Source organism: Serinus canaria, chromosome 1 (genome assembly GCF_022539315.1).
Source record: "Serinus canaria isolate serCan28SL12 chromosome 1, serCan2020, whole genome shotgun sequence".
In the NCBI taxonomy this organism is placed as follows: Eukaryota; Metazoa; Chordata; class Aves; order Passeriformes; family Fringillidae; genus Serinus; species Serinus canaria.
In genome coordinates, this window is record NC_066313.1 from 21,588,164 (window position 1) to 21,612,707 (window position 24,544).

The 24,544-nt window shown below is 44.6% G+C and overlaps 1 protein-coding gene across 5 annotated transcripts; it reads right to left on the reverse strand.

Moving 5' to 3' along the window:
• Nucleotides 1-3,053: 3,053 nt before the first annotated feature.
• Nucleotides 3,054-24,492, reverse strand: CCDC191 (coiled-coil domain containing 191). Of its 5 annotated transcripts, XM_030234773.2 has the most exons (17): nucleotides 24,393-24,461; nucleotides 22,701-23,258; nucleotides 22,199-22,340; nucleotides 19,790-19,918; nucleotides 18,688-18,866; nucleotides 17,957-18,180; nucleotides 17,034-17,181; nucleotides 14,990-15,180; nucleotides 14,016-14,262; nucleotides 12,241-12,692; nucleotides 11,641-11,735; nucleotides 9,986-10,068; nucleotides 8,782-8,883; nucleotides 7,603-7,746; nucleotides 6,391-6,543; nucleotides 5,857-6,011; nucleotides 3,054-4,358 (listed from the first exon to the last, which is right to left on the reverse strand). In XM_030234773.2, the coding sequence occupies exons 2-17, from the start codon at nucleotides 22,713-22,715 to the stop codon at nucleotides 4,208-4,210; spliced, it is 2,610 nt and encodes an 869-aa protein (XP_030090633.1). In that variant the 5' UTR covers nucleotides 22,716-23,258; nucleotides 24,393-24,461; the 3' UTR covers nucleotides 3,054-4,207. The 5 variants fall into 5 exon arrangements, with proteins under 5 accessions (XP_030090633.1, XP_009100799.3, XP_050833085.1 ...); XM_009102551.4 differs by lacking the exon at nucleotides 22,701-23,258 and having other exon boundaries at nucleotides 24,393-24,492; XM_050977128.1 differs by lacking the exon at nucleotides 24,393-24,461 and having other exon boundaries at nucleotides 22,701-24,299.
• Nucleotides 24,493-24,544: the final 52 nt, after the last annotated feature.

Sequence of the window (24,544 nt, forward strand, 5' to 3'; positions counted from 1 at the left end):
TCTGTGGAGTGGCCTGTTGATTTATGCCGACACATGCAGGCAAGCTGAATGATCAAAAACTGTCGCTATCTCATGGCTATTCAGCTGAGAGCTGGACTTGGAAATAAAGGAGCAAAAGGCTAAGGAAAACTTGGGAAACAAATGTTCTTCCAGTTCTGCAAAGGTTGACCTTTGGGTTTGTTGGTGGTGAGATGAGAGACCTGCTGGCAGTTCTCAGCATCCTAGAGACATTCCCTCATGGTAGCAATTTGAATGGTAGCAATTCATCCTACAAGCAATGTATTATCAGTATCTGAGCAGGTTCCAGGCCTTTTTATCCTGTGTCTTGCTTTCCCCCTGACACCTGCCCACATAATTCACCCAGAACCCCAAAAAGGAACAATCTCTTGCTTTAAACTCTTTTCTAAGCCATATTTGGAAATTATATAGGATGTTCTCCTTGTAGATAGTGGGAAGAGATGTAACCTTTAATTCTCTTGGTATCTTGTGTCTGCTGCTGAAAGTCAAGATAGCTTTTAATGAGTAGACTCACAGGTGCCTTTTGATTGTTCCAGAGCTCACCTTTGATTTGTCTGGGTGGTACTTTTGTCTGCTATTCAGCTATTTGTTTGAAGAGAACTCTGCACTGCTGACATCAAGAACCTTCCAGGAGGGTTTTAGTTGGATGAGACTGGTGTTTGCAGAAGGTTGTCAGACTTGGACCCCCAAGCATGACCAACTGCAACTCCAGTGCGGTTGATGGGGGCACAAGAAACTTCCATCTCCCCCTAGCTTTTATTTTTTCCCCTGTTGTGGCTCACTGTGCTGGCCCTCCAGAGCAGGGCCACGCCTGGAATGGCAGCTCCTATGCTGGGAAGGCCAAGGTCCACTGCTCAGGCAGGTGCCTGTAATGGATAACAGGTTTGCAAATATGTGAGCTGTGGATCATACTGCAGTGGACCTATTGTTCCTCTCTGCCTGGGGGGAGGAGAGGAAACTGTTTAATATTTCAGATCCAGTTTGTACAGGGCCTGGGGGTCTTGGAAGTGACTGGTGTAGAGATTTAATGAGAAGATGGTATTTCTGTGGTTAAGGTTTTTGGGAAACTGTTAAAAAGCTGTAGGAGCAGGGGTGTCGCTAGAGGATGGAGAGTTTGCAATCACTTCAAGGTTCTGTATTTGCTGTTGCACTGCAGTAAAAGTCCTCCCCCCACCCCTGTGCAGGAGAACGAAAGCCTGGCTGTGCAGCCACCTCCCTCTCTTGCTAAGAAAAGCAAGGAGCTGACAGGCAGGAGTGTGCCTGAGCTGTGCGTGTGGGCTGATGACCAGCATTAAGGCACTGACATCTGCATCTAGCCAAGTGTTGGAGCAGGAGGAATGTTCTGGCACAGCTGCATGCTGAAACTGTTTCCTTGGTCTGACAAGCTCTCATGTCACCTTCCTGTGGGAGCCTCAATTTGCAAAACCCCAACATTGTGCCAGGGATTTTAGGGGTATCCTGTGCATCATCTGGCATGGCCTCGCTTCTGCCAAGGAGGTATGATTTGTTTCAGCCAAGTGTGCATCAATAGGGAAGTCAAGGGGCTTCTCATGTCCCTTTTGATTTAGATCATGTTCAGTATGAATTTGCCTGATCCCTGAACATCTTCCGTCCCTCAGCTGGATCAAGCTGAGGCTTCAGCTCCATGCTTGCACTGGCAGTAGGCCACGGCTGTCAAAGCACAGCTCCTGGATCTTCTTTTGGCTTCTGGCTGCAGCAACTGTCCAACCAAAGAGCATCTTGTCAGGAGAATCTTTCAAAGCTACTAGGAATAGAAGGAAACCCTGGAAGGTAAGAGTATTGGAAACAAAGGACAGTTTCCAATGTGTTGACCGTACTTCAAGTTCTTTGGAGGCAACAAAGCCCCACATAAGCAGCATTATTTTCATGGATGGTGAGTGGGCTCTGAGATGAGTGGGAGCTGTGGGCTTTGAGGACAAAATGTGCATTGCTGGGGGGAAAGTATCTGCAGTTTAGTAAATTGGATGCACCCCTGAGTAGCCAGTGGTTTGGGGCACCTTTTTAGCTGTGAAAGATGTGAATTCAATACATGCCCAGCCTGTTACTAGGGTCAATTCCAGGCTGCACGTGGGCACATCCACTCTACTGCTACAAACTACTGTTCCTCCCCTTACAGCTGCAGCATGTCCTGTCTCTGGCTGGCTGGAATGCTGCCTTCTCTCCAGACGGAGATGCTTTGTCTCTCACCTTTTGTCCTCTGGGTCACTACTGTCCTTACACAAATCCAGGTGGAGGGTGGGCCAGAGGCCTTCCTTGCTGTGTTGTCAAGCCCCGGTAGAGAGGAAACTTCCAGCAGAAAAATGGGAGCATAAGGGCTGGTTCAGGAGTTCCAGGAGCTCATTGGGCACTACATGGCAGAGACTTCCAATGGGAAAGAATGTCCCAAGAGCAAGTGGATTGCTGTTTAGCACCAGGTGTGGTTACTATCTGTACTGGGGCATTACTTCAGGAGCTCAGACCCAGCTCTGCTCCTCCCTGCCTGTTTGGCTCAGTCCTCTGCAAAAAACACTCCTTGCTCTTCCCCACAACACATGTTATCCAGCCTCTCCCAGCTTGTGCTTCCTCTCACAATCTGCCTCTTAATGCAGCCAGATGGTCTGAGCTCACCCACGCTCCATGCAGGCACCTTCAGCTCCCTGCACTTGGAGAATGTGCTCGTCTGACCTGCTGCTGGTCGGGTCTGCACCACGCCTGTGGGAGAAGGGGAATGTGTGGGTGTTGCAGAGGATGGCTGTGGGAGGTACCTGTGAGTGACAGCTGTCTTCAGACCTGCACCGACAGCCTGGCTTCATGGGCAGGGTCCTTTTTCCGGCCACATCCCTGTGACCACATGGACAAATTCCTAATGCTAAAGCTCTGGAGTGTGCTGCTGTGTTTGGGCACCCACCCTGCCCTATGCCACTTCATCTGCAGCACTTAATGCTGGTCTAGGTCCCTGGCTCTGGCCTCTTGTCCAGTGCCATTCAGTTGGCTTGACACAATCTGCACCAACAGCTCAGTTGTATTAATTTCAGATTTGGTTTATTGCAAACTTTCAGTGCATATATGGGTTTTACTAATGATCTGTTACAAGATAACAGCAAACTGTTGTCTTTCTGGGGTTACTCAAGTACTTCCTGTACTGCCAAATGCTTTTGGAGAGCTTTGCCTATCTTGCTGTGAAAGGGAAATTATTCCAGCTTTCCGCCTTATGTTGTTACGAAGACATAGTGTACCTGAATGGCATTACTCTGTCTGCATTATGCTGCAGGTTAAGGTTAAACAGTAGTATGAAACTTCCATTTTAATCATGTCAGCTTTAGCTTCTGTAAAAGCTACAATCTGCCTTTTTCTTGGAGTTTTGTCTTTTCTTTTCTTTGAAGTACTGCATCAAGTGAAACACTGAATCAAGACTTGCACAATACACCCTGAAATATTAAACAGCTTGGAAAATGTTTAAATGACAGTTGAGGCTCATAAACTTGGGACCACTGCATGGTACCAAAATCAAAGCACTGTGCTTATGAACTGGCCAGTGGGCAAACAAGGCAGCCTCTTACAAAAAGGACCCAGGTTTTAGACCTTCTGTATGCAATTATGTCATCTGGATCATTAGCAATTATGGTTTGCATAAAAAAACTCTTCTCTTTCCCCCTCCCATCCAAACTTTCCTGGCACAGTTAGGTAGAAACTGTGCTCTGGGTGGCCAAGTTCACAGCAGTAGTTAGGAGTCAGCTGACAATCAGGTCTGTCTGCCCTCTGGACAAGCTGTCACCCTACATAGTACTGCCAACAGAAAAGCACCAGGTTACTGCTTCAGCAAAAAGAGGTGCAGTTCAGTTCTGAGCTTCCTTGGATGGAGGAGGATTCATGTCATGGCTGCAGCTAGCTCTGCATGTGGAAATGGCCTTGGCCTCAAAGACAGCCTATGCTAGGCTTTGGTTATCTGGGCTTCATAGCCACAAGCCAAGACACCCCTACAGAAGCTTAAAAAGGACTAAGTTCATGAAGTGCAACATGGAACTGTCAGATGAGCTTCCATCTCTGCTTCGTTTACAACAACAGTGACCACAGGGAGCTCCTTTTTGCTCTAAGATCCTCTGTACTTTGTAAGCCTTCCCCCTGGACTTGTTTCAGTCAGCAAGGAGATAGCACTGAACTGAACTGGTCTTGTTGTCTCCTTCCCATCTCATCCGACTCTCTTCTGTCTTGTTTGGAAATTGGGGAGAATTTCAGCTACTCTCCTCCGTAGCTGGTTTCTTCTTTCCTCTCTTTCCCTTTCCTTTTTCATCAGTAATGGGTACTGCCTCCATGCCTTAAATGCGTTCAATGTAATTCTCCTGAAAGAAATTAGGGACACAAGGAACAAAGTGACAACATGCAGATGTGTACATGACATAAATGGCAATCAAAAGGGAACTTCTGTTTGAAGGGGGAATTCAGATCTTGAAGATTTGTCCTTTCTGCTGTTAGTCAGGGCTGTCACATGTTAAACATCTACATGCAGACCATTTCATTGAAATGTCAATCATTTGGGGAAAAATAACATATTGCCCTTTTCTATTCCTCTCCACCAAGAATTCTGCTCTTCTCTCTGACATGATTCATTAGCTGGTGTTTGCTTAGCACTCTTAAGATGAAAGAGGTTTTCTGAAGAATAAATAGGGCCTCTAAATAGGAAAGAAGTTTCCGAAATAGGAAAGAAGTTTCTTTAGGAAAAATGCAGGCTCATTTGGTCCAAACCAACCCCTTGGGAGTGCAGGCAGCTGGGCTCCAATTCTTACCTGATTTTAATCACCCCATCAAAGGTGCCCTTGCCCTGGATTCTCAAACAGACAATAGGGAACCACAGTCCTGTCTAAAGAAGAGTTTGTTATGGCAAGGTCTGAACTGCCTTTTGCAAGTCAAGAAAGAGATAAAGAAGAATGTCAGGTGATTATGCTCCTAATAGGAGGTCATATATAGAATGAATCCAGTCTCTTCCTGGGTCTGACTTTCCCCTGGTTCCTCCAGTTTGCTGGCTTGTTAACGCTAAACTGTGCACTATTCAGACCTTACTGACACAGCAAGTTAGAACACATAAGAGATTATTTTAATTTCATTCTTCCTCTAAGGTGCTGCAGATCCTGTTGGGGCTGTGCACAGGCACAGCCTATTCATGACTGCATGCAGCTACCATGCTTTCATGATGAGGCAGGTGAACAGACCTCTGTTCTCTGCTGAACTTTGACAATAGTTTTTTCTTCCTGCTAGAATGCATTTTATGGAACAAGAAGTAGAATGGGTGTGTCCAGCTCCAATCATGATTGGTAGAACTGACTGCTCTAGTTTTTGCTGCCAAGTCAGGCTGGTGGTGGCATAAATGTAAACGCTCCTTAAGTAGGATTTCTAGTTGATAAACTTTGGATTTGTGAACTAAATCATCTGCTGTGGACAAAAAAGTACTATGTAATTCCTACACAATCATTTGACTTCCTATAATTGTACTTAAAGATTTTCCTAAGGCAGCTTTTAGCAGAAGTCGCATGGCCAGATCTGCTAATCAGCTTAGAAAGTTTCAGCTTCTTATCCTTACTTAGGCTTTCACTGTATTCTCTTTCTTTCAGATTTAGAAGTCCTGTGAAGGGTGCCATTACACTTTCTTTTCCAGGCGGCATGGAAACTTAGCATAAACCCCTGCCAATGCTGTCTGTGCATATCACAAAAGCAAAACACCAGCAGTACAGAACCTGTTCCATGTGGTCCTGGGGATAAGCTGACCTCTCAAAAAGTAGCTTCTAAAATTATCTACAGAGCATATTAAAGTAAAAAGAATTGCTAGTAAGGGTGTGCACTCACTTGTTACTGTGTTCAGCAGCAATCTTCAGCCTCTGCCATAAGGCCCTTTTTTCCTCCATGATATGATCAAACCATGCCCAGAAGCACTTCCTCATGAGGCAGACTGTGCGAAAGGTGCTCGCTCTCTCCTCCTGAGCAGAGAGATAATCCTTGTACTGGGGAGGAGGACAAAGAAACAGGTGAGATTGGCTTTTTTTCTTCTTTTCTCTCCCAACCTCTGGCCCAATAAATAAAACAGTGCTGAGGATTTGGCAGTGAAGGGTGGTGGGCACAGGAGTGGAGGAAAATAACAGGGAGCAGGGTGAGACAGTGGAGGAGCAGTGCGTAAGAGAAGATTCAGTGTGGAAGAGAGTTATGGAGAGTGAGAAGCTGAGAGAAGGTCTTTGAAAAAGGGAATAATATTGCTGGAATGGGGAGATAGCATAACTTGGCAAAGGTTGTGCTACAGGTGAGTGAATTGGCACTGTGGTTACAGAAAAGCGTGGCAGCAGCCAGCTCTCTTGGTATCGTTTCTCCACTGTGGTGCAGGCCAACCTTTAACCAGTTCCTGAAGCCCCATCTCAGTAACATATGGGAATTGAAGTCCTCAGCCCGAGACATCTTCTCCCTGAGACTCTGCTGGGCATTCTGCAGCCAAGTCATCAGGCATTTCCTCTGCAGGCCCAAGCTGTGGTGCCTTTGTGCCACCTGAGTGAAAAGACAGCAAAGACAGCAGCTGGTTGCCTGGACTGGTGACTACCTAAGTATAAAGCCACAGAAAATTGAGTGCACAAGAAAATAATCTCAGCTTTTTTGGGGCCACCTAAATCCAGATTTCTGACAGCTGGAATAACTTGGAGGATCCCACAAAGAGGGGTCAGCATAAGGGACAAGACCAGTCTCTACCAGGCCACTGCTGCATCACTTGTAGAGAATACCCTTTTGAATGAGATGCTCAGTTTAACTGATTGTGAAAGGGGCAGAGGCATGGCCTGTTAACAGCTTAGTCCAAGCCTGTCCATAATGCCAACCAGCGGGGTGGACATACGGAACAGCTTGTATCCATCTACTTCTTCCCAGCTGGAGGCCTGTGTGCATTTGGTCAAGTACTGTGAGTAGCTCCAGTTCCAGTGACTTAAATGGAAGCTTTCCAACTTAGCCCTGGGCTCTGGCTGGATTTTCAGGATACAGCTGAGTGTTATCAGTCTCTCTCTGATAAGGGATCCTGACTGAGTCACATGCGGAAATGTTTTTTTAGCAACATTCCTGCGTCGAGCTCTCGGAAGCTGCCACTTGCTGTTTTGCACTCAGGATAGGGCCAGGATAGAATAGATTGTTGGATTATCACCCGTAGTGTCCTGCCACTAGCAGTGGCCAACTCTGTACCAGCAACTTCATAGAGAGTGAAAGCCCTGATGATAGGCTGGGGTTAACTCCTGCAGCGAAAGTTGCTTGGCGGTATCTCTCTATAAGCTTTGCTGTGGAGTAAGAAAACTGGCAGGCGTGTGTCATATGACTTTAAATATTTTTTTCCTGTTTAATCAGCGATAAATGAGGATGCCATCCCTGCAGGTTTTTAATGGCTTTTCATTATTATTGTCAGATGGGCTGATTTAAAAACTAATATAAGGCAGGGTGCGCAGGGAGAATTTTGCTTTTTCCATCTCTACCTGGCCTAAAAGTCTATTAAGGCTTCTGCTAAGTGCTGCATCTACTTTTTCTCTTCCTCCTATGCCACCAGTCATTTCCTTTACCCTCAGCACTTACCACTAGGTTTTCCTTGGCTTGCTCCCTCAGCCTTTTCCATGGCACTATTCCTAGCTTTCTGAGAAGGACCTTATCATAGTGATCTCTAGCCTTTTTCTGGAGCTGCTGTTCTTTCTCCAGCCTTCTCTGCTTCTCCAGTTCTTTCTGCAATACAAAAAGCAGTAGTTTTAATTTCCTCAGGATGAAGAGGATATTAAGCAATGGCAATAGATAATCATATTGGAGCTGGAAGTTTTGACTTGACAGGAATTAGGGATCTGCATCAACTTTAGCACTGCAGACCAGACATGACCCCATGCAGTAGAACCTGTGTCCCAGAGCATGTCTCTTCTCCTGGGAGACGATGCTATTCCTGGACACTCCCTTGGGCTGTGTATCAGCACTGCAGTTTTGGAGTTACCATAACAGACATGTCACCTGTGGCTACCACAAGTGCTGATGTAGCAGGAACTTCTTTGATGTCCAAAACATGTCCAAAAAATATTCTAAATTTATGCATGGACCCTACCACTTAATCTAGCCTAAACAGCAGGGGAGGGATGTGGGTATTTCGTACCTGTGTAACACTACTATTGACTGATACTCAGGAATGAAGGTCAAATATTCTAAAACACTCAATCCAAGCAAAAGAGTAATTGTAGGTTAAATTCCTGTAGGATTTCAAATGTGCTATTTGGGTTATTAGGAGAACTCATTTCCAAGTAACAATAATGAAGTGCAGCTATTCCTAGGTTAGCTCCAAGAGGAAAAGGTGCCCTTGATATAACTGTCAGGCTCGTTTACTTCTGAATCATGTGTTTGTGACTGGTATCACTGTGTACATTGGAGGGGTGACAGGAGTGGAAGGAATCTGAGAGTAGACTGAACATGCTGCCACTGTGAGGGACTTATGTGGCTGTATTTCAGCACAGAATGTCCAGCAGGTGGGACCTCTAGTCCTGCTGAGGAGACAGACAGCATATACTTCATAGCACATTTGTGACACAGCCCTTCCCCTCACACTACCAGAAAGAGGGTAGTCTGTGAGTCTGTATTGTGGGTGCTGTGCTGTGCAACTCTGCTCTACCAATGAAGACCTTCAGTTCATATTAGTCTGGCTGCTGACTGAGCACCAGTGGGTATTGGATCTTCTTCCCTATCCCTGCTAAATGGGAAGAAACAGGTGAGGCATTTGGTCACCAGCTTCTGCTGCCTTCTCTCCTCCCGGCGTTTTTCCCGCTGTGCTTCTTTGTCCTCAGCTTCCTTCCTTTGTCGTGCTTCCTCTTCAGCCTTCAGCTGGGCCTTGGAATGGAGAAAGGTGAAATTCAATTTGTTTCATGTGATCTTTTCCATGAACACAGATCTTTACACTTTCCTAGTATTCCTCTAATATGGACCAGCACTTGAAACTTCATCAGGTGAAGTTTCACATACTAGACATGATCCATGCTCAAGAGTGAACTGTGGAAGGGACAGGGAGGAGGGGCTGTCCTTTTTACTGCCTAGATCCATCTATCTATCTATCTATCTATCTATCTATCTATCTATCTATCTATCTATCTATCTATCTATCTATCTATCTTTGTATGTACATGTATATCTTTCTTTGCCCTAAGTTATAGTATATTTGTCCACTCTTCCTCGAAAAAAATGTAAACCATACCAAGTCATTTATTGAGAACTTGATTACTGAAGTCAGTTCTGAATCCCTAGGCTCTACTCTCAAGTTTCATTTCCACATGCAAAGCAGCGTTACAGGTACCCAAACATTTATTTCCCCAGACACTGAAGATCACACTTTCTAATCCTAATGCAATTTACTAGCAATACTTTCAGTAACAGTTTAATACCCTGACTTGAAGAAAGCTCCAACAGAGTGTTGGATGTGTATCACAGAATTTGTATATTAACTATACAAACATTGTCAGTATCTTCCCTCTTCAGCAGAGATTTGCCAGAAAGATGGAGATTTTTACTAAGTGAGACTGCATGTCCTCAAGCTGCATGCGACCAGAGAGGAAAGGCAGGGAGGGAAACCCCACCACTGCCAGGTCCTATCAAGTGGATCTCTAGGTGTACTTCCACCCTTACCATTCTCAGCAAAGACAAACTACAGTCATGGGGTAGGTGTGAAAAAAAATATTTGGGTGTGGTAAGGGAGACTGTTTCTAGAACTGCAACTTCAAGATGAAGTATCTGTCTATGCTACAGGAGGGCTGGTGCTGCAAAACCAGCAGTAATTACTTCTTTTGATATGTGATGCATATTTGCTTTCTCACAGGTCATAAAACTCCTGCTTTGGATAAAGGGCCTTTTCTCAGACCCTGACTCTGGGGTTAAATCAATATTTCTTGTAACTGGAATGATGTGAAAGACGCTTTATTTCATTTTCTGCTTCCCTTACCAATTTTTCCTCTGCTTTTCGTTTTTTGGCTTCTTCTATTTTCCTCTTCTGTTCTGCCCGCTGAATTGCTCTCTCCTCCATCCCTACAGAAACAAAGGACATAAGGCTTAGTGGAAATCAGCTATGGTGTAATGGCAGAAGTTTGGTGAACAAGGATGTATCACTCTAAGCCATGCCCCCACTGCCCTGGCAATGCCAGCACAAAGGGACTTGTTTCCTGCTGGCCTTCACAGCTGGCAGTGTCATCAACAAAGGACCTATAAACTTTGTGAGATGACTCAGGACCACAGCAATTACATTCTCTCCACCCTCCTTGGTTGACAATCACAACCACAAGGCTCAGTTATGAAAGAACGGTGTTCAGAGAATTTCTCCCTCCCTGCCTTGCTTAAGGTTCAGGGCACATGATTTAGCAGCAATTGCTCTGAGGTCTCCAGTAAGCTCTAACTGCTTATTTAAAAGCAATTTTATGACAGCATCACTGTCACAGGGACATACAGGTACTTGGTCCCACTAGTAAGAAACTATTGCTTAATGCTTCTTTCGGAAGAAAAATTGCAATGGAGTGATCTTGCTGGCCATCAGCAAAGATGTTACACACAGAACACGCAGAGGAGTTAGGAACCTGCGCTTGCTTCCTCTGCAGTTGCAAACAAAGCACAAGCTGGAGCAATCAATAACTGGGAGGCATTGAGGTGTTTTGACCACAGATCTTTCCTCAGATTCTTTTCTCCTCTCAGCTGTCCCAGGATTCTCGGCCAAGGGAAAACTATTCAGTGATAACTTCTTCACTGAATTTTTTGAGATCTTTAAACATAACTACTTGAATGCTCTGAAAAATATGTTTTCTGTCTCTAAGGTGTACAGAGTTCAGGCAGATCAGGGTGAATGATGGCTTGGACTAGGTAGCATTGGAGATGAACACAGGTTGTGAAAGACAACTATTTATGCCCAACTGTCATGGCCAAAAAGGTCTGCTGACCCCAAGCTATTGAAACATCACAATGATTATATTCCAGACAACTTTTCATGCAGACTGATACTAGCCTGCATTGAAACAAAAGAACTTGACCTAGGGATGTAACAGAACCCTCATTCTAGTTTACTGATGAAAAGGCTATATTGCATGTTTATTGTGTGCCAGTGTGGCCAGAGAAGGGGAGATATCTTACAAAAGGCAGGGATCTGGAGGTCCTTCCCCATCATGGCTATTGTTGTCTCATAAAACCTTGGCTAGGCACTTAATTCCCTCTGAAATATCAACACCTCTGTCAAAGTTGGATGAAAATGACTGGCTAGTATAAGTGTTACTTGGATGCATAACAAAGGGAATGAGACTGATGGCAAAAAACCCTGTACAGCTTATCTGAGTCTTATCACAGCAGAGACAACCGCAGGTGTTGCAACAACTGCCACAACAGTGTACTAAGTGTGGGCATGAGGGGTTTGCAGTGTCCCAGGTTTTACAGATGCCTGACTCAGACAGGAAAACAACTCACCCTCTCCTCTCACAGCACTTGTTAGACTGAGGAAGAAAGTGCAGAATTTTACTTGCACCATATCATCAACCAGCAAAGCTGAGGCAAAGACAGACCTTTCCATACAAGCTGTTGAGAAAAGTGGTCTGGAATGGTGTTTGCTATCTAGAACAATACCTTTTAGTATGGGATGAGGTGAGGTCAGCCTGCTGGAAGGCCTCCTGCCTTGCATTGCTGCCCTTGTGCTTTCTGGCCCATGAGAATCAGGTGGGCTATGAAAGAAAAAGAGTAAAGAAATTTTTCAGTGAATGTGGTCAAACTGTGGCTCACACCTACCACCTATGACCTTGTAGTTTCTGTTCTCCACTGTGCTGCATTATCCCTGATACACTTTTCTTTTGCTGGAAATGGGACTGATGATGCACCCTTGCAAAGGAACTGAGTTCCAGGGCTCCTGCAAGGTCTGAAATAAGGGAGGATGATGCTCTTTTTTTTTCATAACTAAACAGATCCCTGCTGCTACTATGAGTGACACTGGTGTTGCTGTTTCTAAGTAGATTGTGCATGGATCACCTGATGTTGAGCCAGTGCAGGGAGGGAGAAGGACAGAGAACTGTCGCCTGGCCAGTCTGATACTTCCTTTGAGGGTAAGTCACAGCTGAGAGGAACAGCAGACAGCACTAGCATGACTGAAATGTGCCTGGCAAATTTCTGGCTCAGCTTGAGTGGGATTGAGACATGATGACTAACTCACCCTGCTTTATGGAGGGTATATACCTCAAAGGGGTTGTATTCTTGCAACTGGATTCTTTTTTCTCCATGGATTGAGAAGCAGAACTGTTAAACATCTGGGTTACAGCCATAGCTTGTGCTCCCTCTTCTTTATCTCTGCTCAGCTTCTGATTTTCCTGCAGTTTAAGGATCAGCTCATGCTGTTTCTGAAGCTGCTGCCTCTGCTCCTCAATCACACGTTGCTGGAAGGCGTGACGGTGCTCAAAACGACTACCACAAGCAGATGTCTTTGGACTGGGTGCCTGAAACTGCTGGAGGACTGTGGCTATTTGATTCCTGTACATAGCCTGGTCCTGGGCACTCAGGGCTGCATGTTTAATGGTAATCTGCCAGGCAAATTTGGGGTTTCTGCAGAAACGAGATGTGTGAACAATATCCCAACAAGACTGGTCTCTGGTCTGATCAGGCTCTTTCTGTATGAGGCAAGTTTCAGTTGGCTAGGGGAAAAACCAAAAGAAATGAGGAAAAATCGGCATTCATTAAAACCAAGCACTTTTCTGCCCTTCCTGCACAGTGGTTTTTTAAAAATGCAGATCTAGGGAGATGCCTGAAAAGGGTAATCTCAGCTATGCAATCCTTATCCAGTCAGGCCAGAGGGGCCCCATTATGCACAAAATGGAGGCTATGGGAAAGAGCTCTTAAGAAGCTGTGTGCCATTTCACCAGAAGGAAGAAATCATGATTAGAAAAGAATTTTAGCAGGAATGCATCCTGACTATTTTGTTAGGGAGCACATCTTAGGGCAGCTCATTTCTCAGGAATTAGCACACTCCCTTTTGGACTGCCTTGTCCCTGCTCAGAGCTCAGATGGAGAATGAAATTAAAAAGTTGTTGAAGTGATCTACACAGCTGATTTAGTGAACAGTCCCCTTTTAAATGGAAGAGAAGTCTACAAGGTCCTGCTTCTTCATGCCTCTTTTCCAGCTTTCATAAATGTTACCACAAAACAGGTGCATAGTGGGGAATGGGGCTGCACCTTTCTGACACATGGTCATTCTCTGAGGAGGCATCAGCTATAAGGTCTGCTTTCTGATTCCGAGGTCAAACCCTAAATTCAGTCCCATTCCTTGAGCACAGATTTTACCAGTGCAGCGGAAGAAAAATACGTGCCTACTAGGATAGTATAAGCACTGAAAGAATCAATGTTTGCTTACACTTAAGCAAACAGAAAGCTTGACCTGTACTATGTGTGTTTGAGCTCTAATACTGATATTAGAGCACTCACGTGGTACAGGTTTCATAGACAGAAGGGAAGGTGGAGATCCAACCTGAAAAATGACAATTTAAAGAAGCAACCTCTGATTCTCCTCTCTTACCTCCCTGGGATGTGCATTATCCTGAAACAGCCAGTGAAAACCTTCCCCCCCCCCCCCATAGTTAATAGCAGGAAAACTGCACTGGCATGAAAAATATCTCTTGTCATGTAGTCAAGTTATTCTTTTTAAGTCTAAACTGGCATCAAAGATGTAACTAATCTCTCAGTAAAAGTGATCTAGGGATGGGATGCTCATTGTGACTCAGAGTACATGAAGGGCTCTTCTTTGGCAGCACTAGAGATTATTTTTAAAACTCATCCATTGTCCTTCACATTTGCCTCTGATTTTTAGACTTCTCTCCTGAACAGCTGCAGGTAAGTATTTAGGGGTCATCCTGGGAAAGAAGCTTTCTTCTGGGACAAAGTACTCTTTATTTCAGACTTCATGAAGTACTTTCTAAGAGCACTGCTATGCCAATAGGCAAAACTATACGAGAAGGATTTACCTTGTCTAGCTGTAAATCTTGATGGTGGTTTACTTCTGCCATCCCAGGCTTGTTAACCTCCAGTGGCCTGTCCCCACCTGTCCCCAGTGATACAGCCTCCAGCAGCTGTTGCATCTTTCTCTTTGTCTGCTCCCTTTTCATCTGCAGCTCTCGCTTTTCCGTCTCTGCTCGGCTCCAGCGCTGCCAGGCCAGAAAGCAGCAGCGCAGGAGGCATCGCTGGTTGTGCTCCACAGCCAGTTGGGTTTTCCTGAATGAGAAAGTGTTTGTGTTATGGCAGAAGGGAGGCTTCTGCCCAGGCACAAAGCCACATCACTTCCTGAGTCTTTTTGCTGCTTAACTCTGAAGGCCCTCTGAAGTTGTACAGAGCTCCTCCAAGGAGGAGTGCGAGGGCAGAAAGGATGCCTGCTATTCTGAATTAAGTTTCACTAGTTCACACTTTGCAATTTCCTGTGGCATCTCTGGGATGCAGGACAGCTGCAAAAGAGGTATCATGTTCCCTGGCCAGCAGCATATGGCAAAGTAACAGTGTCTCACCACTGCAGCCTGCCAGACACCTGCAAGTATTTTCTCTGGATGATAGGGAATTCATCCCACAGCCTCCTCAGTGAAAGGTACTGGCCAAAATCATCTCTGTTATACATCTACTGAAACAGCAAATATATTAATCAGGAATAAATTTGGCAACGCAGATACACTGGAGTCCAAAGCAAGCCAGGGTGAGTTTTCTAGGAAAGATACCTACAGAGACTGAGACAGAGGCCTGTTGAAAAGTGCCAAAACTCTTGTTTATATCTGTCCTCCTTTTCATCTGTGCCACAATGCCTCTGGCAGACTGCAGGCAGTATAGCAATTTTCTCAAAAAGCTGCTGTTCCCCTTCTGCTGGATTACTGACAAGCTCCTTTTACAGTCCCTGATCACTGCTCTGTCCAAGTATGGCTGCAGTAGGAGGAATTACACAGTAAAGGGTCACTACCTGTTTTGATCTTGGACATGAACTTCCAATTGCTCTGTCTCCTGCTCTACTTTCTGGGCCCAAGTATAGTTTCTCCAAGCTCGCAGGGCCTTCAGCTGGCATCTCCAGTCAGCAAGGGCTCTGGCTTTTCCCATTTTAATTCTATGCTCCAGAACGACTTTCAGCCAAGCAGAGAAATGTCGCTGCAAGCACTGCATGGGAGAGTTTCAGAAAACCAATGAGAAAGATACAACCTGTCACACAAATGCTGATCCTCTCTGCCCTTTTTCTATTCTGGCTTTCCTTTTTGAGATTCTTTTTAGAATCCTCATTTTCAACAATTATCTTGAGGATTAAAAAGAATATTGCAGAGCCATGTACAGGTCTTCTACAAAAAGCAGAAGGGGTCTAGAAAGACTCATCATATCAAGGGACTCTATGCTTTGGAGTGGAAATGCACTTAGTTCACCGAGTATAAAAGAATGAAATGGGTGAGGAAAATAAAATTTCCTAGAGACAGGGAAAATATTTTCTAATCTAGAAAATGTCTAAAATGCTACAGGTAAGAACACATCTGTGAGTAACTGATTTTTTTTTTTTTTAATGAACTTAGACAAAAATCAAGACATTTCCTGGAGTGAATTTATGACACAGCCTCAGCTTATCCTCATTCCAGCAGGAAGCCAAACCTTTCCCCTATTGTGTAATTAGACTTGCTGCCTTTGGGAGTAATTTACATTGTACAGAGCAGCAATTTGCTTTCTAATCTACCCCATAATTCTAGTCCCGTCACTGCAAACACTGTTCATTTTGATCCTCCAAGTGGGTCAACTTACAGGACTCTGCTGTTCCCCTTTTGTCATAGTGCCTTGTGTTAATTGCATTCCTCTCTCGCTGAAATCTTCAAATGGAGACTTACAAAAAGTCAATGCATTAGCTGTTTCTTTCTACTTTAGGAAAGGAATCAAAATGTCACTATTGCTTAGCTCAGCCAAGCTCTGTCTTCTTAAATTATGCCAATCCTGAATTGTTCTGTGGTTTCATTCAGGCTTATCTTCACAGCTTAAGACTGTGCCGGAGAGAGGCTGAGTACTACTAAATAGCAGCCAAGCTCAAATCCAGCAGATGGGCAGATGGACTGAGCAGTGAGGAGAATCACCATAAAATCTACAGGATTCTTCTGCTGAAAAAAGCCCTAGATGAAGATATATAGACATCAACGATGATGACTGCTCTATTAATTAAAAACATTACAGGATGGATGGCATTCATACCTGCACTCAGGAAATTTACTTCCTTTGCTGAGACTGCTGAGATAATACAAAATTTTTCAGTACTAAAAGATCACTCTTTGGTTGTTGAGTATTTGATACACATTTAACCAACAGCTGACCATAGTATCAGAATAATGAAGGTGAAATAAAGGGGTTCCTACTAGGAATTATTTAAGTTTGTTTGCATCAAAAGAGCTATTGCAGTAACATAGTATATCCTACTGCACCCAGTGGAAGGGATCCTTGAGTAACATGTTACTATGGATGAGCTGGCATGCATCGACTCTCAGAGCCACTGCTCAAACATCATCTCAGGCTGCAGCATTTCTCTTTCCTTTCCCTGTTTCTGAACTAGAATGTGCAAAGCAATCTTTAAAATGTCTTCCCATGCACACAAAAAGGGCTTCTCAGGCCTTTTTTCTGCCACTTTTCCCTTTTATTTCCCTCCTTGAGGGAAAATAAATCTCACTTCACTTCCTCCACTGTATATCTTCTTATTTCTTGATTGCAGAAGCCTTTATGGTCTCATCTGTCTGGAGAGCCATGTCTTTTCCACAATTCTAAGTGAAATGTCCCACTGAATACACTTGAAGCACAGGCCCAGTGGGGTCAGCACCTCAGGATTTTTTGCTCCTAGTCTTATAAGACACTTTTGGCCCTGCTTTCCTGGCATCAAGAAGTCTTTGAAAAAGTAAAAAATTCTGTATAATCAGGACTATTTACTTCAGGTTTGCAAATGGTAGTCAAGGGCAAGTAACTCAGAGTCTCAGATAAAGAAAGGTGATGCTCACTCTCTGCTTACTGGTGTGAATCCTGCGCAGCAACTCCTGAGTCTTCTTCTGTTTCTCCTCTCCTTGCTCTTCTCTCTTCAGGGGTGGTGACACAGCAGACACCTCCTGCATTGACAGCTTCTGAGTTTTTTCTTGTCTCTTTCCCTCCCTGCAAAGTGAACAAACACACAGATCTAATATCATGATATACAATCGAATACAATTCTCTTTTTGGCCAATTGTAAGAGAACCACCTCTACAGCTTAGAAATTTGCTGGTTATTTTAACTCGGCCTTCTTAAAAACCACTTCTGTAATGGAGTCCCAGAGATTAAACAGTCCAGTGCATTTCCTAAACACAGAAGGCAAAAGAAAATAGTAAATGATTTCAGTAAATATTTCATTAAAGCATTTGTATAAGAAGATTTAGGATCTCAGGGCTGCCTATGTAAATAAATGGCATCCCTATAAGGGACATCTCTGTGACAATCCAAGCTCAGCAGAAGAAAAAAATAACGTCTCTGCAGAATTCTCAGCCAAGAGTGCTCTTTATTCTCTCATAGTAGGGAAAGTATTGCAAGGGCTAGACTTTCAACACAGACTTTTTTTCTTTTTTTCTGTGTACTGGCATTCATGTGGCATTAGATGCTAACAAGACTGGATGTAGCCACAGAGTTAATGGAGAGAATGCACAGTGGTGCAAACACACTGCTACTTTGTGATTCAGTGCATATGCTATAATAATGGCTGAGGGGCGGATAACACTACCCTTAGCACACCTTCCCACTCATGAAAAACTCTGCCACTGATGTTGGTAACAGAGGACTAAAAGGTTTTGGGAGAGTTCAAAGTCAGCAACAGCTGTTTTGTTAGGGATCACCATTGCTCTTATATTTAACAAAAGGATCTTATAAGTGGTTTTCATCTCTCCACACCCTTCCTTACATTCTCCAAACTTTTGCCATGGTGTACTTCCTCTCAGCCATTTCCTTTCTCAGCTTCACTATTTCCCTCTGGATCTCCTCTTCCTCCTTCTTAGCCTGCAGGGCCTTCCTTCTGTCCTCCTCCTGTGCTTGGAGCCTGGCCTCAGACAGAATTGCTTTCTTCAGGGACTCTTCTTGTCTCTGAAGCTCTAAAGCCTTCTGATGCCTCATTCGGTTTTCTTTCACCTGAGCAGGAGAAAATTGGCAAAAGTCAAAGCAAACATCAAAGGCTGAAGAATTTGAAGTTCACTGTACACTGCCAGGGTGGGTCACAATCCACCTTTCACATTAAGCAAGAAACCTTAACTGTAGCAGGCGCTGACTGGAGAGACTGTGCTCTTGACCAGCAAAACACTCCATGTGAGAGTGAAATTAAATCAATATTCCTTAATGGGAGCAAACTCAGAACTGACAGCTGTGGCAGCTCTTCCTGTCAGTCTTCAGAAAAGGGGGAAAAGCCTGAACAGTTTTAGTGAAAGCTGACTGTACAAGCTACTGCTGAATGGCTGATGTGCACATGGAAATGCAATAAAGTTTCAGCTGAACGGTGGAAGAGTATCTTTGGGTAGTTGCTTCCAAGTCAGAGATTATTGTAGGCTCTGAGAGAATACTGGGGAGATATCACTGAGCATTTACTCTAATCCTGTAATCCTCCACTTTATTCCTTTTAACTGAGCTGCCTTGCCTGCTCACCTGCTTGTGTCTGAGCTCCATGATTATCCGTGGATCTGAAAGTTTGTTTTTTTCCTTGATCTCTTCAAGTCTAAGATGTTTTGCTATCCCACAGTTCACAGCTTCACTCTGCAAAAGATGCTGGAGGTAATTCTGGACAGAGGAACTTTCCATTTCACATTCCAGATAACTGCACAAGTCTGAAATGAGAAATTCAGATTATCTCAGGCTAGTCTGAAATGAATAAACCCTTCTGTCTCAGATCCCAAAGCCTAATGTAATTAAAAGGATCGCTTCCCCGGACTGTGAATGCATTTCTGATGAACGCAGACACACTGACTGCACTCCATTTATCCCCAGAGTCTCAATCGGTCTTCCATTGAACATGCTAGAGCAGTAACAATGTTTCATCCATTTTTTACTGTCTTGCCTCTGAGCATCTCAAAAGGCTGTATATATATAAACTTGACAGGCCTCAAAAATAACTGTTCACAAAAGAAAAAAAAAATTCTCTTTTACAAAGAGAGACATTGAATGTTTATGAGTCACATTTATGCAGCCCTACAGCAAGATGCTGTAAAGATCTGGGGGACAAAATTATCACATTTAGTCTTGTTTCTACTGAGTCCACTGTCCTGACCTCAAAACAACTGTTACCTTTCAGTCTTTCAGACAAACCATAAGCTGACTGTGGTAGCAGCTCTCTGGCCACAGGGAACAACAGACAACTTCCCCAGGCATTTTCCTGGGGAAGGCTGTGAGAAGATGAGAGAAAAGAATGAGAAACAATTCTTATCTCCACTTGCTGCACCTGTTGTTGTGCACATGTGGAATGTGTTAAGGAGATCATTTACCAAAGGGTAATTTCTTAATTGGACACTGGATGTTGTTTGGGGGGATTGACCAATAAGGTCAAAGCGGTACCGGACTGTCTGTAAGGGTCACGAGCTTCTCAATAAGTACAGTATAATACAGTATGGTAGAATAAAGTGATTGATCAGCCTTCTGGAATCATGGAGTCAATACTAATTATTACCCAGCTGGGGGCCTGTGGCAACACCTGACCTCCTTCCCCAGCACAGCCTCAGAGAGGAAACCAGATCCTGCTTTGCAAGGCACTCACCATCAAAGTGATCATACTTTGGAGGGGTTGCAGAAGGCTCTTCCTGAAGGACAGAGTCAGCTTCCTCTTCTCCATCACTCAGCTCCAGTTCCAAATGGGACTTCATCCAGTTACTGAGCAGCTCCTGGGCTACCATGAAGAAAGAGACTGATGACTTCACTTGCTTAAAAAAACCATATGGCTAAGTGAAAACTAGCAATAGTCTGGGATAGTTATATCACATGCTAGGAATGACTGAAACCTGATCTGCAACAGGAAATAGAATAAAGCTAATAGTTCTGTTCTTATCTTCTTGATCTGTAAAAGAACAGGAAGAGAAGGTAGCAAATGTTTTTCCTGTCATCTGTATCAGAAATCAATTCTTCTCCATCTCATTTTTACTATGATTCTGCAGGCGTTTACATTATTTGTGATTATTTTCTAGCATTTATCAAGGAGATGGAATTCACATGAGGTAATTAATAATTTAGACAGTCTTCATATGTTTTACCACTGCACTTGCAGAAACTTAGATGGTTTCCACATGTGCAGCCGAGGCTGTCTATATGCTAAATTCAAAAGAACCACTGTTTGGACAAACTTTTGCTTCATGTGTACAGGTTAACCCTTTGCAAGTACCACAGAAACAACTGGTGAGTCTAATTACAAGTCCATCAGCTGGCAAACTTCACCTGGGACTCAGGGTTAAGACTGCAGCTACAGGAATGCACTCATGCTGGATGTGGTACTCCTCAGTGAGCTCAAATGCCTAATGCACAACTGGGTATGGAGTCCTTCAATGGACTGTTTGTATCTCCCTTTTTTCTGCAGAAAAATGAAAAAAAATCCTTTTTCAGAATTTCTTCTCAAAAGCAAGGTCAGCTCATGGGTCTGCTGCCTCAACAAACAAGCTGGCCTTGCTGCATGGGTGGCCAAGCTGCTCCTGAAGCTAGACACAGGGCTGTAAACTGCAAGGCATCAGGAGCAGCCCCACAAGAAGCAGAACCATCCTCAGCTATCTGTGTGGTGAGGATGGACAAAGAGCCGGGACCCCAGCAGCCACTCCAGTGGGAGTCATGACACAGTGTAAGACACACAGTCAATGGACAGGAGCTCTTCCTATCCACTCCTAACATACAGTGAAGATGCTCTCTGGTATTTCTAAGGTAATAAAACCTTTTTCAAACTTTCTTTAAAAATGATGAGTTTTTTGAAGAAAACATAAATCTAATGTTTGTTGTCCTTCAAATCACTTTTATTCTCTTTCATAATCTCTCCAGCCAGATCGGGAACAGGGAAATATATCTGATAACAGAAAGAAGAGCAGAAAACAACTTGCCACATGGGGAAGGGTTACTTTTTTCACTGGGATTTGTGATCTTCTCTTAACTAAAGTAAATGTCTTCTGGCACTTCTCTTTACAAAGTTGGCTTTGTGTAGTTACTACCATTAAGTACTGCAATAATGGATTCCAGGTAAAAGTATTTCATTTAAGTTAGGAACAATTACATTGAACAATTAATAGCTATAAAAAGGAAAATTCTAGCAGAAAAGGGCAAACAAAAATAATAAAGAAACATGAGGAAAGCAAGCAACCTTTCCACCAAAAGAAAAGACAAGGCTCTTCACCACAGCAAAGACAGCTCCTTTGGAGCCATTGGCTGTATAATGCATTCAGATACGGCACTGTAAGCAGGTAAGTGTATTCCATGCTGATAGCTGAACCCTTGATGGTGACAAGTGAAAAAGCTGACTTCCTCGATTGAAGTGGATGCTCTAAAGATGTATCATCATGTTGTTCTGTAATGCTGACCTTTGATTCTTAAAAGAATGGTTAACTCAGTTTTTAAAATACTGTCTCCTATCAGCTTTTTACACTGCAGACATATTCTAGCACCGATGGGTGATAATCTCCCTCCTTTCTGTTTTTTAAACCTACCATAGCTTTACTTTCCAACTTCAGCAAGCACTTTTGGCTGCAGGCTTTACAAAAGAAATATTTATTTAGGTCACTAGTAAGGAAAATTTTGCATGGGAATCAAAACAAAACCACACTGTTATTCATAGATATGAAATTTACAAGAGCAACTCCATTTCCAGAACTAATGTCAGGTGATTTCACCTGGTTTCCTGTAGCACACTAACTTGGTTTTGACCATACAGTGTGTCTTCAAGGGCAGTTCTTATCCTTGCCTTGACCTGGTATCTCCAGGAGACAGAGAGTTTATCCTTCTCTCAGGTATGCCATTTAAGATCTGCCTTGAACTCCAGCAACTGATCCTTCTTATGCCTTTCTCCATCAGATGAAAGATATCTCAACTGTTTCTTGTGAACTCAAGCTTTGCAAGACCCTGTTCAGGTCACAACTGCAAAGCTGGATCAAGAACAATTAATTTTAGGCATCTTGTGCCAAACAGAATTTTACCTCACCTTCCTCACAGGCCTCACGATGAACTTGCAGCCGTTCTGCAGTTTCCAAACTTGTCACAGGACCCCAAGGCCTCTGTGGGCACCTTGACTTTTGAAGGGAAAAAGCTTCAGAGACAGCATACGCAGAGGCTTGGTCCACTCTCTTAAATTAAAGAAAGGAAATAATTTCTAAGGATATTGATTTTTACACTTCTTATACCCACATTTTTCCTCCAGAGAGCAAGCATCAGTGAGAATGTAACATAAAAGCATGTTATAAAGGAATAGATTATTTTTGAAATGCATTTCTACAACTACTTGATTGCATAAACTGGACTTAGGAGTCATTAGGCAACTAGTGCCAAACACAGAGACTGGAGAACACAGAGAGAATAGAAACACCCAGCCCCTGGGGGCTGGATGGAGACTTGCTGAGCTAGTGGCCAGCAACTAGCAACTGAAATTGCTATCAGCAACTGAAATTTGATATCAGCTTTTTGTCATAGCCAAGCTGAGAGAATACCTGTCCCATATTCATCTTTCTGAAATGTTGATGGTCCTGATGTGTCACTGTATTTTCACAAGTAACATCTGTGCCCCACAGTCCAGATTTCTGAACTTCTTCCCTCTGTGCTGCTGCCAGAAGCCAAGGATGCCTGAGGAAGCAGATACACACTCCTACCTGCCATAAGAAGCAGGCTGAAGGTTGAGAGCATGGGTGTGCCCAAGGAAGCAAAACAAATAGAGCCTCACCCTAGAATTCATTTTCTTTGATGTCAGGTGGCTGCAGGTGCAGGACATGGTGCTTTGGGGTAAATCTCTTGTATTACTTGCCCAAAAAACCTGCAGCACTCCTCAACAGCAAGTTTTTTGTGTTGAGTTTTATGCATAGCAACAAAACACCTTATTCTTCATAGAGTTTGGATTAGAAGGTACCTTTACAAGTCATATAGTCCAGCCTCCCTGGCATGAGGAGGGACATCTTTGATAACACCAAGCTGGATGGGAATGTTGCTCTACTTGAGGGCAGGAAGGCTCTGCAGAAGAGTCCGGACAGGCTGGATTGATGGGCTGAGGCCAACTGCATGAAGTTCAACAAGGTCAAGGGCCAGGTCCTGCACTTGGGTCACAACAACCCCAGGCAGCACCAGGGGGTGAGGGAAGAGTGGCTGGAAAGCTGCCTGGCAGAAAAGGACCTGTGGGTGCTGGTTGACAGCAGCTGAACATAAGCCAGCAGTGTGCCCAGGCAGCCACGAAGGCCAATGGCATCCTGGCCTGTATCAGCAATAGTGTGGCCAGCAGGACCAGGGCAGGGATTGTCCCTCTGTACTCAGCACTGGTGAGGCTGCCTTGAGTCCTGTGTCCAGTTCTGGGTCCCTAAATCCAGGAAAAATATTGAGGAGTGTATTCAGAAGTCAAAGCTGCTAAAGGGTCTAGAGGAGCAGCTGAGGGAACTGGGATTGTTTAGTGCGGAAAAAAATGGAGGCTCAGGGGTGAACTTGTCACTCTCTACAACCACCTGAAAGGAGGATGTAGCCAGGTGGGGGTTGGTCTCTCCTCCCAGGTAACAAGCGACAGGACAAGGGAGAATAGCTTCAAGTTTTGTTATGGGATATTTAGATTGGATATTAGGAAAAATCTCCTCACTGAAAGGGAGACCAGGCATTGAAACAGGCTGCCCAGAAAAGAGGTTGAGTCACCATCCCTGGAAGTGTTCAAACAACCTGTGGATGTGGCACTTGGGGTCATGGTTTGGTGGTGACCTCGGTGGTGCTGAATTAATGGTTGGACTCAATGATCTTAGAGGTCTTTTCCAACCTTAATGATTCCGTGATCCTCAACCACCTCAGGTTAGAGCCCCGTCTAACCTGATCCTGAATGTCACTGCGCAAGTTATTCAGCCTTGGCCTATTGTTCCAGGCTACCCAAACCTCGGCAGGGACTAAGGAAAACCACAGCGTTCCAACCTCCCGTGCCTCTTCCTGAACCCGAGTTTCACAATGCCAGCTTCAGCGCCTTTCGCTCGAGTCCAGCACAGATTTCCCACCCGCCGGCAAGCCGCACGGCCCTGGGAAACCTCATCCGTGATCCTGAACCTGCCGTGCTGACTGCCCGAGATCCCAAGGAAGCGGGATCCCAGGGAAGCGTCCCGCCCCCGGCGCCCTCCGCGCCGCTGAGGCGAGCGGGCCGCGCTCCCCCCGCCGTGCCCCGTTACCTGCGGGAGGCGCTGCCCACGGTGCGGCCCCGGCCGCTGACCCGAGAGGGCCATGGCCGCGCCGGGCACCGCCGCCAGCCGCCCGCCCCTCTCGGCCATGGCAACGGAGGGGCGGAGCCCGCTCGCTGGCGCCCGCTGATGACGCCCGGCGC